At 42.3% G+C, this 16,343-nt stretch overlaps 2 protein-coding genes across 4 annotated transcripts in view; one reads left to right on the top strand and one right to left on the bottom strand.

The window, feature by feature from the left end:
• The first annotated feature begins 50 nt into the window (after window positions 1-50).
• Window positions 51-2,312, top strand: LOC108021902 (uncharacterized). Its single transcript, XM_017090720.3, has 5 exons — window positions 51-284; window positions 421-721; window positions 785-861; window positions 1,127-1,553; window positions 1,627-2,312. The coding sequence occupies exons 1-5, from the start codon at window positions 67-69 to the stop codon at window positions 1,927-1,929; spliced, it is 1,326 nt and encodes a 441-aa protein (XP_016946209.1). The 5' UTR covers window positions 51-66; the 3' UTR covers window positions 1,930-2,312.
• Window positions 2,313-9,876: 7,564 nt separating this feature from the next.
• Window positions 9,877-16,343, bottom strand: part of LOC108021873 (tyramine beta-hydroxylase) — a 44,400-nt gene continuing 37,933 nt past the window's right edge. For all 3 annotated transcript variants that reach the window (XM_044093576.2, XM_044093577.2, XM_050885736.1), the window contains exons 3-8: window positions 15,094-15,452; window positions 14,526-14,677; window positions 14,079-14,470; window positions 13,037-13,386; window positions 12,563-12,750; window positions 9,877-10,515 (exon numbers count right to left, since the gene is read on the bottom strand). In XM_044093576.2, coding sequence (XP_043949511.1) covers window positions 10,212-10,515; window positions 12,563-12,750; window positions 13,037-13,386; window positions 14,079-14,470; window positions 14,526-14,677; window positions 15,094-15,452 — 1,745 coding nt within the window. In that variant the 3' untranslated portion in view covers window positions 9,877-10,211. The remainder of the gene's footprint in view (window positions 10,516-12,562; window positions 12,751-13,036; window positions 13,387-14,078; window positions 14,471-14,525; window positions 14,678-15,093; window positions 15,453-16,343) is intronic.

The following is a 16,343-nucleotide window of genomic DNA, read 5'->3' as shown; positions in this document are numbered from 1 at the left end:
GCAAGTGGGGCCTATAAAAAGGCTCCCCATCGACAGACCCCATCAGTTGAATTTGAAATCGTCGCGATGTGCTCAATATACACCGTGTTCCTGGGGCTTTCGCTGCTCCTCCTACTGCCCCGGGATGCAGTCGGAACTTGTAAATTGCAAGCAACTTTCAACGCTCCGCTCACCCTCACGGGATTTGGGACAAAACTACTTTTATCCGACTCCCTTGGCACCTATGAACGCGAATACGGAGAATCTATTGACTTGTATTGCGGCTCTGGATTTACGTTTGAAAGGTTATCAATCAAACTATTACAATTATATTAGCCAACTCAATTACCAAGTGAACTACCTAATTTGTGTTTAAGCATGGCTTATTTTCTCGCTATATATAACACTTAAAAAATAAAAATTATTTTTCCTTGCTTTAAGAGGTTACGAATCTGTTGGAACGTCTGATGCTAAAGCTACATTGCGGTGCGATTCAAATGGGCTTTTTTACCATAATAGCGGTAGTCTAATTGGTGTTCAGTGTAAGAAAGCAGTGATGCAGATGTTTGAGAGTAGGACCAGCATGCAGAACTGCGGGGCCGACATGACACTCGTTGTGGGTCAAAGATTCGATGGAGGAGGTTTGATCAAGAGTGCGGCCCTGTGCTATGACATTGTGGCCTCTCAAATGAAGTATATTGGCTACACGACATTTCCGGCCAAAAACCGAGTTATCACAATGGTACGCTTGTGTAGCTGAAATCCCGTTCCTAAAGTTAGAATCTACTCATCTGATCTTCAACAGTCTCAAGTGGGCCAGCTAAATGGAATCGGATTGGACGTTAATGTAACCTACCGAAAGAATCTGATCAGGACCGTGAGGTAAGCTAAGTGGTTTACAAAAATATAATTTAAAAATGCTCCAAGAAGGATAGCCCTAAGATCGCAAGAAAAGGTCAAAAAAATCGTACAACAGTATACGTTTCCTTTCGATTTTTTTGAGAACATTTTGTTGTCACCTTTAAGGTAACTTAAGGTAAAATAAGGAAAGAAATCCACATTCTCGGCTCTACTTCCTTCTTGGATTATTTATATATATATTTTTCCCTGCAATATGCTCGTTCTTAATCTATATGTTCGTGAGAAGCCAGGGGGAGATCGACGCCTACATGGCGAAGGAAAAGCAGCTGGCGCCGCTGTTCGAGGCGGAAACCTTCCAGGTCGCCGGTCTGGTCCAGGACGAGTACGTTGCCAGGCACTTGGCCGGCTACGAGGACATGATGTCCACCATCTGGATGCGGTCGCTGCGTGCTGGCAACTGGAAGAACTGGATCAAGGCGATGCAAGGGGCCAGCGTGGCCGGAACCCACTTCGACGTCCGGCTGGGCGTGTCCGGGGTGCTGGAGGTGCCGATGGCCGTCGGGCCCTGCAACGCCAGCCGATCGCTGCAAGTGCAGCTGGCGGACGGCAGCTCCTACCCGGTCCCCGCCCACATTTGGGCCCATGTGCACGCCGTGGAGCAGACGGGTGGCGTCCAGGACGAGTTCGTCGTCATCGGCCACAACTCCCCCTTCGTACGTATGCGTGACTGACATCAGCCATCTCAGGGCCATCTCTCATCCTCCTCCCGATTCCCGAAATCCCCAGCTCCGCAGCGACAACTCCAGCCACCTTTGCGCCTCGATGTGCGACCAGGTGTCCTGGCTGAGGAACAGCCTGTTCGGCAGCCTGCGCGAGTTCCCCGCCTACGGAGTGGTGCAGTGCTGCCGGGTCGAGGATGTGGCCAGCAAGCTGGACAACTTTCCAGGCCCGTTTGCGGCCGTGAATGCCGGCAGGACCACCGCGAAGGTTCAGCTCTTGGACTTGTTGACTCACGCGACTGACACCACGACCGTCCCTCCGCCGGACTACGATCCTGAACCAAGCTATTCTTCCAGCAATGATTACTGATACTTGGACAAAACAGTTCAATCGAAACTCTGTCAGCAGGAAGTTACAATTTAAAGCAACAACAACCTTATTTCCTTTGAAACATTTTTAAATTTAAAATTCTAACTTAGACAAACGATTAGTTTACACTTGGAAAATGAGCCAAAGCTTCACCTTAGAAACATTTTGAAATGCAAAACTCTGCCTTACTTTCCACAATAACCATTCATTTTTCTATTGAAGAAAAACATTGATATTTGGTTTATTTTTACAGAAAATTAATGTTTACTGCAAAAAGTAAAGTAGTGTATTAAATATTAATAGTTTTCTGTTCGACGCATTTTCTAAGTGTACATCAATCATTTGCTTGGTAGTTCAAACAATAAAGTTATAAGTGGAGCATATTCAAAGATTGCCTCTTGAGATGGGTGCCAGTGGCGTAGCCAGAATTTGCTTGCTGGGGGGCTATAAAAATAGAGGTTTGAATAGGTGAAAAATTTGAAAAGAAGGTGCAACAAATACCTAATTTTTCCATATTTTTGATTTTAATTTTTCCCCCATTTCTTACTTTTAGCTATTTTTTCCAGTGTCCAATGACTCTTATTCCCCCAATTTTTAATTATTAAATAAAATTAGTCTTAGCCTTTGTAAAAAATATGGTTTGCTGTGGTCTTGTAGGTTTGTATGGGCCAGAACTCCCATTCCAAGGTTATAGTATCGACTTGGTAAAGACCATTGGACACCCCGCGAAAGAACCTCCACTCGTGGGATCGACCTCGTTTCGCAATCGCAGTCGACCGGTCAAATGGGCTTTGGCTTTATCCCGTTCCGTGGCCAGGTTTATTGCGCATTCCTGCCGCCGGTGACCCGCTCGCCGCCCTAAAAGGGTGAGGGCACGAGGTCAGCGGCTACAACTGGAAGCCACAAGGGGCCGGAATGTCGAGTCACTTTCATTATCAGCAAAACAAAAGAAGGATGGTTGCAGGACCGAGTCTGCAGTGCCCTTTCTCTTGCCTTGAATAATATGCATTTTTTTTACTGAATCGCCCCATCAGTAGCTCAAATACCTCATTATATTTCACACATTTTAATGGACTTAATTGTGGCCTCCTAATGAAATTCCTGCCGATCAAATGTGGCATTTAGATTTTAATTACACCTATTTGCAGACGAAATTTAAATAATTAAGCAGAGGCTAGTCATGGGATTGATAACTATAGGGCATAAATAATGCATTTTAGAGACGAATTCTGAACGAGCAGACACCCTTTTTGGCCCACAAAGGCCATTAACGCTTCGGGGTGGCAGATGGCAGATGGCAAATGGCAAAGAGCACAGAGTCAAAGACAAAAGGAATTTCCTGATTAAGTAATAGGAATGTTGGGTCCGCACAACCAGAAATGTCAGCGTTTTATCTCGACTCCGACATTCCGACAAATGGGTGTGAGCTGTGGCCCTTATCCTGGCGAAAGTCCTGCGACGGCCGAGTCAATAAAGCATACTGATTAATGTCAATTTGTACTTGGATATTTTGCATAAATTATGCATAAAACAAAGCAGCAAGCAACAGCAGCAGAAAAAAAATGGTGCTCACAATACGCAATTGGTCCCCAAAGTGCCATCTCGCTGCCACGCCCCCTCGCCCTCAATGATTGGGCGGCACAGGGGCATTTAAGGCGGTTTCAGTCGCCAAAAACCCAGACCGCACAATACAAATGCTCAACAATTGCCACCAAACATCACAGATTGGCAAAGAAAATGGTTAAAAAATATGATAGGGAAAAAACCAACTTGTCCTGTTATGAATTATGAACCATTTTTAGTTTCTGCCCTTTCAAACAGGAAAAATATAAATCTTAAAGCAATCATTAAATGTTTTATTGAAATGCGGCTGAAAGCGTGCCCTTTCATAGATGTTCCTTAAAAACTTAACTGAGTATTTTCCCACTTATTGTAGCCATAAAAATTTGTTTATTTTCCGTTCTATATTTTACTAAATTAAAAAAATATGTTATAGCCTGTTCCAAATATTTATATTTATACGATTGTTATTCTTTTATTACACTTATTTATATACATTTTAAAGAAAACACCAAATGCGCTTTTGAAAGGCGCCTAAAAGTGTGCTCTTAAAAGGTCATATGAGTATTTTAAAAGATTACTCTTACCCTAAAAATTTGCTTATTTTCTGTTCCATATTTTATTGGAAATAAATAAGAAAAACAAATAATAAATTTAGCGGTTGACAGCTTCCTATTAAGCGGTCCAAGGGAATAGCTCTGTCGCCACACAAGCAGTGTACAGCAGCAGTCGTCCCGGATGTGTTAAGTAAATACTAAAGAAAAGGGGTTGCAACTGCTGTTTTCAAATGCTTATAAAAGATAATCCCTTAATTAAAGGCGGCAAATAAATCGCATAAAAATGCAAGCACTCGCATACGGGGTATCATAAAGTCGATCATCTCGCAATGACTGATTTTGTGTGGTTCTTAATGCCGAAAATGCGGAAAAGCCTTCATAAAAGGGAATGAAATTACCGCAGGCTCAACGCGGAGGTCCTTCGCAGCAACAAACATCAGCCAGCACCAAAAATGAAAAATAAAATAAATGAAAATTACAACAACAAAGGGAAAAAGGCGAATCTGTGTACAAATTTAATTTTCCCTTTTTTTTTTGTTTCGCCCTTTTCCCTTTCTGCTCCCCACAAAAGCCGGGCGAAAATGTCACATAATCAAATTTTTAAACGCAAGCGATTTAAGAGTTGTGGCCGCTTACAGGCGAATTCCAGGAGGTGGAATTCCGGGAGGTGTGGCATGTGGATATGCTGGCAGTGACGGCGGAATGTGGAGTGAAGTGCTGTTCCCGGGACTCCTTGCGATGACATATGAAATATTAACAAGAGCAGCGCTCGCTCGAAAATTTCCGATGCAAGGAAAAGCTGCGTGTTTTTCCCCGCGTGCTCAGGAATGGAAGGGGGGGAAATGTGGCAAAATCTGACTGGAAAATGGGGAGCGGGACGACGGGGTGTGGTAAGATCAAGCAAGTCGCACAATTCGCCATCAAGCGTGAAAACAAATTTACTTTAACGATTCTGGGCCGGGAAGGCGGTGAATTAGGAGGTCCCGCGGGTGTGCCGATATTTGGATACCTTAAATAAAATTTAACAGCAATTTACATAGGTGCTTGCGTTTGCTTAGACTATTTTGTATTAACATTTCATCAGTTTTTGTATTAAATACAATTTAATTTATTTAGTCATCTTATAAAGTATGCATTTTTCATTAGTTCCAAGGAGAATTTTAAACAGCACATGACTCCCTCACATTTCCTCATAGAAGGGAATAATCCCATTTGGTACATGCAAGAAAATCCTGAAACCCTGAAAGCGTATAAGGAGATGACAAAGTGGCCCTGATGTCGTCCGCATGTCTGTCTATTCGTCTGTTTGTATATAAATTAGAACACATCAAAAGTTTGTGACATTAAATTTGGCCCCTCCGTCAGAAACTCGTTCGCACACGCCAGCGATTGGGCCGCAGATAAATGTTTTAGCAGAATGAGTCTGCGGTTGGCGATGGAAGTGGGAATGGAAACGGGAATGGGGATGGAAATGCCGATGCCGATGACAGTAATGATGCTACGCGGGCGCGAGAATCCGGGTCTAAGCCCCAAGCCCCGGCCGCAAAACATCTACCTCCGCCGTAACCCCAAATCGTACAGTCTAACTTCTGGAGCTGGATTTTACTTGGGAACGAACATGGATTTTTTTATGTGACTTACAGGTGTGCAAGTAAGTGGTACTCTTTGAGAGAAACGTATGTTTTTTTATTTTTATTTTTATTATTATTTTTATTAAAGCGTACATGTTTCAAGTATTGTTTCAAGTATTGTTGATAATAATAATGCACAATAACAAAAAAATACTTCACAATTCCATTTCAAGCATTCTGATTACATTCTAATGTCCATTTTACATTATTATTAATTGGCTATTAATGTATGAATAAATAAGTAAATACATAAATATAAAAAAAAGTAGAGGAAATAAATAAAATGTATAAATAATTATTCTTAAATCTAGCGACTCAAGAGTTTACATCAGGGGAAGTTGTCTAGAACACTTCCGGAACCCTTCCTATACGCGTTCTATTGCTGCTGCAGGTGGCGTCACTGGATTCATAGACTAAAAAATAAATTCACCAATAAAGAAGTGAATAAATAAATAAAATAAATAAGTTAAAAAGTAAACAAAAGTAAATAAGTAAGAAAATAAATTAGAAACAAAATAAATAAATAATAAATACAAAATAAAATAAAATAACTAAATCAATAAATTTATAAATAAATAAATAAACAAATGAATAAATAAATGATAACTACATAAATAACTAAGTAAATAAATAATAAATCTTAAATCTTGCTGCCCAAGAGTTTATTTTAGGAAAGCTCTAGAGAACACTTCCGGAACCCTTCCTATAGGCGTTCCACTGTACCGCACAGGTGGCGCCACTAACCAGAGCAAGGCGGTCACGATGAAGGTTGGGTTGATTAAATGTTCTGCTCCTGCCGCTGCGAGTGTGTGTGTGTGTGTGTGCGGGTGTGTGGTGTGTGTGCGAGCGTGAAAATGCAATGACAACAACCCGAAAAAGGCGATTACGCACACACACAGGGCCTCTCACACGCACACGAGATGTTCGGGGGCGATGCCTCCACGTACGCCATTACGTTAGGTTGCGTTACGCATACGCCGCGTACGCCGCGACCACTTGACTTTTCGCAGTCCCCGAAATCGGCAATCTGCCGCTGACTTCACGTGCCCCAAACGAACCACTCTGCCCGAGTGACACTGGCCGAGCACAAGTTAAATTGCTTCAGGGTTTTGCAACCTAAAAAAAAACTAATTAAGAATACTGCTTTGAATATTTATACTTTAAATGCAAGTACAAATGCACTGTTGAAAAATGCCGACAACCTTCTTTTCTTGTTTTTTATGATCTATTTTTGTGGATAAATAAATACTTTGACAATATACACTGTTCAGTAAAAGTATTATTTTAATATATTTTAACCTAATTTATTTTTTGCAAAATACTATGAGATCATTGAAAAGTTATTTGAGTTTTTTAAATTAAAAAACATATCAAACATACATTTATCTAGTGGCCCTACCTAAGGTATGTCCTCGTAACCCAGGGTCATGGGAGTGAAAGCCTGAATTCCATTTCCCCCGCCCCCTCGATGTTCATTCTTATCGTTCATTCTGTCTGACTTTCTCCTCGTTTCCTTTTACTTCTTATTTTTGCTGGCTTTTCCGCAGGAAAAGAATGGGCACGCAGGCAGCGTACATATGTAGCGAGTCTGTCATCTGCTTGAAGGCTTCCATGTCTGATGAAGTAATGCTAATGGAATGGAAGCTGTTGTATTTTGTCTCCGCAAATAATCCATGCAAAAAAATTGACTTCAAGTGTTCCAGTATTCCAAATACAATGATACCACATAGTACATATATTCTTTGAAATATTTATTTTTTGTGTGCCACATTTTTTAAACATCTACTCATCGCCCTCCGCTTTTTCATAATGTAGTTTGTCTCATTCCCCAGGTTGTTTTTACAACGCCCCTTTCACATTTTTCGGGAGTGTGCGTGTACGCCCGGCGCCAATGAATATTAAAATATTTGTTGTTTCGTTAAAAACTTTTAATTGGATTGCAGCGTTTTTAATACTCTCATGACTTCCCATCGCCAGGCGGCGCCCTCCAACGCCCTTTACCCCCTTTGCGTTGGTCACACGAAAAATGTGCACAAAACTGAAAAATCAATTAAAATGGCCGGGCGTCAGTCGACGCGTTGAAGGATCAAATCTGCAATGAGGACAATGAGAGCGAAAGTCCATCATTGAACGGGTTAAGCCCGCCGACACTCAGGGCTTTTCGTAAAGCCATAAATTAAACGAATTTAAGAGGAACTCGACTTGAATATGTAATGTATACGAATTTGAGTAGTTCTTCGGAAGGGGCTAACTAATTGGTAAATGATTGACAGGTAAGTGTGGAATAATTATCTGAAAGCAAAATAATAACTCAGTTATCGTAAAATTATCCCCTCCCCCAAAAAAAAAAAAACGAAATATAAAATTATCATTCTGGTTTGGTGGGCAGTTCTTATTAGATAAATTATACAAGGTACCATAATAAAGTTAAATATATATCCATCTTAATCCCCTACCTCCCCCCCCCTCAATAAATAAAACACTAACATTCTAGTAAGCTAATCATTTTTTATTCTCAATGTTAAGTAAAATCTCAGTTTATGAAAGACAACGATGATGACATCCTCCCCCCCCCATAAAGAAACCACTATCATTCTGGTATGGTGGTCAGTTTTTATTAGATAAATTATACATTTTACTTTTTTTTTGGTTTCGCTTTCGATTCGTTTTTGTTTTTTATAAATATTTCATCTACATATTTTTTATATTCATGTGTATATATATTTCTTTTATAGCCATAGAACAATTATCACATCTTACATATGTATGTTGGCTACACTTAAACGTATCCATTTCATGTTTACTCAAATGTATGTGTGTGTGTGTGTGTGAGTGTGTGTGCATTTCTTTTCGATTGAGATACGGAAACTTGAAAACTATGAGATACAATGAAAAGCGTGAGGGAGTGGTACGGATATCGAGGTACCCGGGCGGGGGATGTCCTGGTAAGTAAGCACCTGGCTGCTGGCAGCTCATCTACCATGTCCCACGATCCCCGTGCCAAGTTACCAATATGTATATAGTTCTCTACTTATATTTTCCTTTCGATTTTTTCCGCCTTTTCGCCTGGCGCTTGGCTAAGAGCTTCTTGGTAATTAGACTTGGCAGCGTGGGGTTGCGTCAAAAGTTTGCTCATTTATATTGTATAAACAGTGGGTCCGCGACCCGCTCCCCGGTCCCAGCTCCCCGCTGCCCCTTGCCCCTTTGGCCATCTTGGTTCCGGCCACTTTGTCCGTTTAAGTCCGTTCCGTTCCATTCAGTCAGTTGGCCATTTAATTTTTCAGCTGGCGCTGCGAAGTATGCTACAGTTTCCTCTCGGCCAAGTTCAGTGCGTGTGTGTGGGTGTGGGCGCGCGGGTGTGTGTTCGTGTGTGTGCTGATGTGTGTGTGTGTGTGTGGGCCATGCCTTCCTTGTAAGCTGCTTTGTGTTAAACGTTTTAGCCTGGCGGCGCTGTCAGTCGGCAAATTTCAAAGGCTGGCCAAGACAACAAGGGCAAAGGGCGCAGAAACAGAAGCAGAAGAACACAAAAACACGGGCCCAAACAAAAGCAGGCCAGAAGCCAAGGCAAACGGCGAGAGCAAAAGTGAAAGTGAAAGGGGTTTAGGACATGGGCGGGATTGGTAAATGCATTAGTTATTTAAAGAGTGAAAACATTTGTTTTGGCCCGTTGCCCTTGCCTTGCTTTCACTTTGGCCAATACACACAAAAGCACACACACTCGCACACCCAGAAAGGATAATGGTAATGCTAATGGCGATGCAGATGAGCGGGCAAATACAAAGTGACTACAGTCGAACCTCCCTAACGCTTGAAAAACACAATTTTTGCCACCTTGATAAAGGAATATCAAATCTAAATCAATTTCTTGAACTTATTTTCAAGCATTTTGCCTTAGAAAACTCACAAAAAACTTATAATTGAAGTTATTTCTCATAAGAAATTATTTAGATACTGCTTTTATTATTAAGCAGTTAGTTTTGTATAAATCAAAATTTTTAAAATATTTTTTTTTTAAACTTCTGAACAATGGTTTAATAATGAATGAATTTGAACTTTTATCTATGCTTTTTAAGTATAAAGGCGATTTTATGTCAGTAAAAACTCATAAATAAAACATAATAATTAAATTTTTTCCTCATAAGAAATTATTTAGATACTTCTTTTTTTAAGTATTAATATAAAAGTTTTGATAAATCAAAGGTTTGCTATTCATCAATATTTTTGTAAAGCTTTCAAGCAATTCAAAATGGTTCAATACTGCATTTTAAGCTTTATTTGAACTTAAAGTACCTATCATAAATAAAAATTTGGTTAAAAAAAATATTGTTTTCATTTAAATATGAGCTTGGTAAATATTTAAGAATATGTCTAAGGGAGTTCAGGTTACGGAGCTACGACTGTGGAAATCAAAGTCACGTTTATGGGTGTGTGCTGTGTGTGCTCTGTGTCTGTGTGTGTGTGTGCTCGTGCTATGCCACGCCACCATGCCGGCCAATGCGATTACGCCCTCCGCCCAGTGCCCAACGCATGCCGCCTAATAGATGCACTCGCCCAGCAGGTCGCACTCGCCCTTCTCCAGCGGCTTCAGCCACAGCGGGTTGTAGTTGGGGCACAGCTTGCGGTGGATGGGGATGCGGATCTGGACGGGCGTCGCCGCCACGCCCTCCCAGCTGGGCCGCCCCCCGAAGCGGGTGCCGTCCGACCTGTTGCACTGCATGCTCAGCGGCTCCTGCATGTACATGGTGTACAGCTGGTCCACCCGCGGCTGGGTCCACTCGATGCTCCGGTAGTTGGACGACCTGGCCCCGTTCAGGTGCACGCCGTGCTGGTGCTCCGTGCTGAAAGGACAGGAAGGGGATTCAAACAGGATTCAATTAGCGGTGTCCAACTGCATTGATAAGCAGAAGAAGGCGAAAAAAAGGACAAAAAGGGCAAAAAAGAAGCAAAAGTATGCATAAAACATAGGTGCTCTGGCCCGTCTATACATTTATCACTCATACGCACTGTTGTCTCCAATAAAAGATCGATTGATTTCAACCAAGCTGGCCCAGACTTTATGCAAGCGTTTGTGCTGTGCCCTTCGTTTTTAATAAAACTTTCAACAAATTAAATAAGTTCATAGGGCTGGATATGAGAGAGTTGTTTTTGTACTAATTTGAACTGTCCTTCGTGGCGTATGAGTAATTTTTAAGGTAAATCTACAAACATTTGACAACTAACTATTATAATAAAATACTTTCGTTGTTGAAAACTTAAAATTTAACATATTTAAGGTGAAAATAAAAGTGTTTTTTTTTAAATTCAAATTATTCCTGCCAAATAAATAGGTTAGGTAAGTTGCTGGTTTTAATATAAACGATTGAATTGAATTGAATTTTAAACATTTTATGAAAACCACATGTCAATTATACAAGAATGTTGAATGAAAATAATTTCATAAATAAATAGATTTAATAAAAATAAAAAGATTTAATTAGTTACGATGTCAGGTTTATTTATTTTTAACATTTCATATAAATAAAATATTAATTAAAAAAGGTTTCACATGAATATGAGAGCTTATACGGTTTCAATTAACTATATTTAATTAATTTAATGTTTCCATATCATAATTTAATAATTTCCATAATAATAATTTATCATAAACAAGTAAAACAGAAAATAAAATTGTGTTTTTTTTATAATTATACGTAAACCAAATCATATCACATTTATGATTTATAAACTACTTTAAATGTTGAATAAATTTAAATAGTGAAATTATTGATATTAAAATATGTATAACAATAAAAAAATTCTTTTATTAGCCATGACTGTTCCTAAGAACCTTCACAAAGATTTAAGCCAAGCGGCTGTGGTGAAAAGGGTTGGGTATAACCGCAACAATAGCCCAAGCTCCAGCCCGCAATTTCCATTTCCGACTGCCACCTGGCGGATACGGATACGGATGGGGCTGGGGGTCCGGACACGGATACGGGGACGCACAATGCTCCGGCAAGGCCGCCTTCCAAGTTTTCCCATTGCGGTGGCCCTAATCTAATATAAACTTCGCCATCAACCGATGCTCAACTGCTAAACTTGGCAATTAGCGAACACCTTTTTGGGGGCCACACGAGGGGCAGGGACGTGCGAAGGGGGGCGGTCTAGGGGGTGGGGCGAACAAAGAGCATTTCGGCGTTATGAATGCGCCAAGGAATCGGGGCCTCCAAAGAGGAATGCCGAAAGTTTCCCTTTGATGCACAAGGAGCCGAGCGGAAGAGCCCCCTTAATGAAAACCCACGGACCCCAAGCCCCCTTGGAACCCACTCTCCCCCAAATCCCCGCCACTGCCTGCGCCGCCATTGTGACGTCGCCTGTCGTCAGTTTCGCTGCGTAGATTAAAAAATATTTCTTCCATTACCGCCGCAAACGCCCGCGGGACGGATGGATAGAATGCCATGAATGTGCAGGGGCGTTATAATTGTTGAATAAAGACAGGGCAGAAAAAATTGGAGGGAAAAAGGAGCGGGAAAGCGGAAAACTAGGCGTTCGGCAAGTCAGCTATGCGCCCGCAGCCCTTCTCAAAACCAAAGGGTTTTCGCTGCTTTCGCAGGTTCAGCGATCAAATCGAATCTAATCAATCTGAAGGATTGCTAAAAATAATAACCTTATGATAAACTAATTATGTTTAAAATGCGCTCTAAATATTTCAACAATAAATAAGGTTAGAATCGAAGAATAAGGGCTCTCGGTTATTTCTGGGATCAATAAAAATAAATATTATTAAATGGTTAAATAGTTATAAGGCGGACAGCTCAAAAAAAATATAATATTGTATAATTTTTTTATTATATAAAATATTAAAACCTATATAACAAGTTGTTTAAACTAAAACACATGTCTCACCGCTTCATATAAATAAAGTAGTTCTCCAGCGTCTCCTCGGAAACGGAACTCTTGCAGACCTCCAGCTTGGTGGCCGGATAGTAGTGGATGTAGTTGACGCACATCTCGTCGCTGATGGAGAATCCCCCGAGGGCGGCGGTCTTGTCATCCTTCGTGTTGTAGTAGCAAGTTGTCACCAAGGCGTCGCCCTAGAAAAAATAAATGGTAGATCGTCAGGATGGCCTGGGGATCAGGGGTAGGAAAACCCATTCAAAATATAAGGATTGCTTGGGCAGGAATATTACGTAAGCTGCCCTTTTTCAAAGGCACTTAGGATCTTTTTTAATATTTATTTCCTACAAAGCTTGTGGATTTATTAAAAAATGGCATATTTAACTTCCTTTGAGATTTTTTAAATTTGGAGCTTTACTTTTAGGTTTTAAAAGAGGTTAACCAGTTGTATGTAGGCACTAAGCCCAGTAAGAGGCAACTCACCGGCAGGACGCGCGGCTTGTAGTGCAGGGTGCGCATCTCCTGGAAGTGGTTCGAGTAGAAGTCGTCCCGGTTGACCTCCCGCAGCTCCTGCTCGCCGCGGAAGTGCCGGGTGAGGACGCGCACGCCGCGCAGGTGGGTGTGCAGCTGGGAGCCGAAGATGATGATGCCCGTCGCCGGCAGGGCGGCCCGGGTGCAGTCCGCCACGCAGTAGCCGCTCAGCGGGAAGGCGGTCTGGCCCGGCGGTATGGCCATCTTGTCGGTGTACTCCAGGCCCAGTTCCATTACGGCGGCGTCGTACTGCCGCAGCGTCTTCGACATCTTGATGCGGAAGCCCGAGCTGTCCACCAAACCTGTAATTGCAATGGGCGGGGCGCAACGGGGCGTATGATTAATATTAATTGACACTAATGGCAGCCGTTCGTTGCGCTTCCTAATAGCTGCCATTAACAACTTGCAACTGGTTGGCAGGCTTTAATTGTAGTCATATGCTTCGCTCTTAAGCTACTCTACCTATCCAAGAGGACGCCTTATTTGCATCATATTGCGTATACGACTAGTGGAGCAGCCCTTAAGTAGGCTACGTTTTTTTTAACTAGAAAATGTAAAACAATTCGAAACTCTAAACTATAAACTTGTAAATGCTATTTTATTAAATCATTTTTAGTTAAGCGCAAAGATGGTTCCTAGTTCCATGATTCTTAAATTAAAAAGACTACTTTTTTGGATGCTTAAAACTTAAAACAAGGCCTTAAGTATACCCTTTTTATAAATAAAAATCTCCAATTAATATTATCCTCATAAAATATATATATTTTTGTTATTGATAACCCGATAACCTTGGACCCCATAGCACCAGCTAACCGCCTTCCGATTGAGTCCCAATTAAAATAAATAAATACAAAGAGTGTAATACGCTTAAAGTTTGAACCAAATCCCTGTGCGGCGCCACGTGTGGCGATGCAGACCATCACTTAACCAAATCGGGTTGTGGTAATCCTCTTTGGGCCACCCCAACCACATCCACGCTACCACTCCCACTCACCAGCCTGCTTCTCCGGATTATTGAAATGAACCTCCAGCCGGACGTAGGGATTGAAGCCGGGTCCGCCGATGGGCAGGCCGGCCTCCGGGGGATAGGTGAAGGTGCCGGCGCCCATGGCCCACAGCACCATCACCTTGGAGCAGACCTTGACCGGCGGCGGCATCTGCTCGCAGTCGCCGTTGTACAGGGGGATCTCCTCGTGCTCCCCGGCCTCGCAGTGGAACACCTCCATGTGGTGGACGATGCCCGGCGTCCGGATGAGCGGCTCGAACTGGACGATGTGGTGCCGGCGCCGGAGATCGCCTTCCAGGCGCTGCACGTGGCACCAGTAGGTCGTTTCCTGGGCGGGAATGGGCGCCTCCTGCAGCATGATCTCCAAGTGGTCCAGTTCGCTGAGGAATTAAGTATGTTACATTGTATTTTCGCCTGGGATATACCGCCCCTTACGTCTCGGGTATGAGGATCTTGTCGGCCCGGAGCAACTGCAGCATCTTAACACCCGCCTCGTGCGGAGCCGTCACATTGGGCAGCGCGAACTGGTGATCCTCCAGAGCCAGCTCCGTTTCGCCTCGGGCCCAGACCACGTACATGGTGCCCTCCTACGCGGAAGAAACCAAGTAAGAATTGAATGGAAATATATTAAATTGCTTAAGCTGGATATTGAGAACTGGTTCTTCTCAAATTTCCTCTCTTTTAATACTCTCAAAAAAAAGAGCAAGGAACTAGAGAGCGCCCAAAATCACTTTAAGTAAGAGCAAGATATCAGTATTAAATAATAATCTCCGAAATAAAAAATTAGAGCAAAAGGACAAAGAGAACTTTGAATACATTTTTTTGAGAAATGGTTCTTCTTAAAATTTATCTCTTTAAAAAGTATCTTAAATCGAAAAGAAGCCAAAGGGCGCTTGAAATCACTCTGTGCAAGAGCGATATATATTCAAGAAAATAGTCCGAATATCTTATAAATTTTTCCCCTGTGTATTTGAAGTATGTAAGTTCACTCAAGTAAACTCACATGAAGTCGCAGATCAAGGGGATCGCAGGTGTCGAACTTGCGCCTGAAGGCCAGCGTGAACTCGTCCATCTTGAAGACCTCGCAGTCCTGCTGGTAGTCCCGCCTGACCCAGCGCCCATCCGGACTGGTGTACGTGTCGGTGACCGCGTTGAAGAATCCATTCTGGTTCTCGAAGAAACAAATATCCGCATCCGCCAGGCCGCCACGCTTCGAGAATCCCAGATAGAACCAGCGGTGCTGCTCGTTGAACGCATTCTGCAGGTGGAAGAGCACCTCCTGCTTGTACCAGTCAACCATCCAGCTCAACTTGATCTCCTTGTCGTCCAGGTAGATCTCGTGCAGCTTTGTGTCCGACAAACCTGAGAAAGAGGTCAAGAAAGTAAATGAAATCAATTAAAAGATTATATTTTGATTCTTCATTTATCACTGAGGTTGAAGTTAACTTAAATCTAAGATGAGCAATGTATGGGAAAATATATCAACAAAGCTGTGCACCTTTATTTGCCCAAACTACGATTGAAAAACCACAAGAAAATCCGTTTTTTTCTTTTAGGTATAAATGTCGAACGATTGTTTTGTTTCATTCTAATATTTTGTTCTTTTCTAATATTTTTTTTGTTTAAAATAACGATTTATTTGTTATCATCAATGGTTAAGCCTTCCTTAATTAATTTCCAAAAATTAAGGTGACCGAAATGAATGGCCAATGTTTTTCGTTAAGTAATGTAAGTATAATTTAGGTTCAGATTGCTGCCACGGGGAAGCTGCTCCCAGATTAATGGGGTGCGTCTTTGTTTTGTTGGGGACCAGCAGCCCGTGGAAGGGTGCTAGTTCAGTTTATTAATTAGGGCAGCTCGGATTGAATGGGGCCACGGTTTTGTTTGCGATTGGATAGCCCAGCTGCAGGGCCAGTGTTCCGCGGGACCCGATGCTGTCGGTGTTATCCGACCTGTTACTCAGTCTCCCCGTTGTCCTGCGAGTCCTGGGTGTCCTGTCCTCCTGGACAGTCCACGTCCAAGTCGAGTTATTGCCGGCCATTAAGCCGGCTCTGGCTGCCTTGGTTACCAATCCGGGGCACTGTGCATCCGTGGAGATGGCGCGATAATCAAGTTGCCTTGTACTAATTACCCAAATAAAAGCGAGCCACGCGACTTCAATTCATCCACTGCCCGCTCCATAAGCCCTCATAACCCTCAGGAACTCGTGATGTCCGGGTAGCGAAGACCAGGGGAATCCTGGGAAATCCAGGG

The sequence above is a fragment of the Drosophila biarmipes genome, chromosome X (assembly GCF_025231255.1).
Source record: "Drosophila biarmipes strain raj3 chromosome X, RU_DBia_V1.1, whole genome shotgun sequence".
In the NCBI taxonomy this organism is placed as follows: domain Eukaryota; kingdom Metazoa; phylum Arthropoda; class Insecta; order Diptera; family Drosophilidae; genus Drosophila; species Drosophila biarmipes.
Note: the sequence above shows the minus strand (reverse complement) of the source record. Positions and strands in the feature narration are given on the sequence as shown.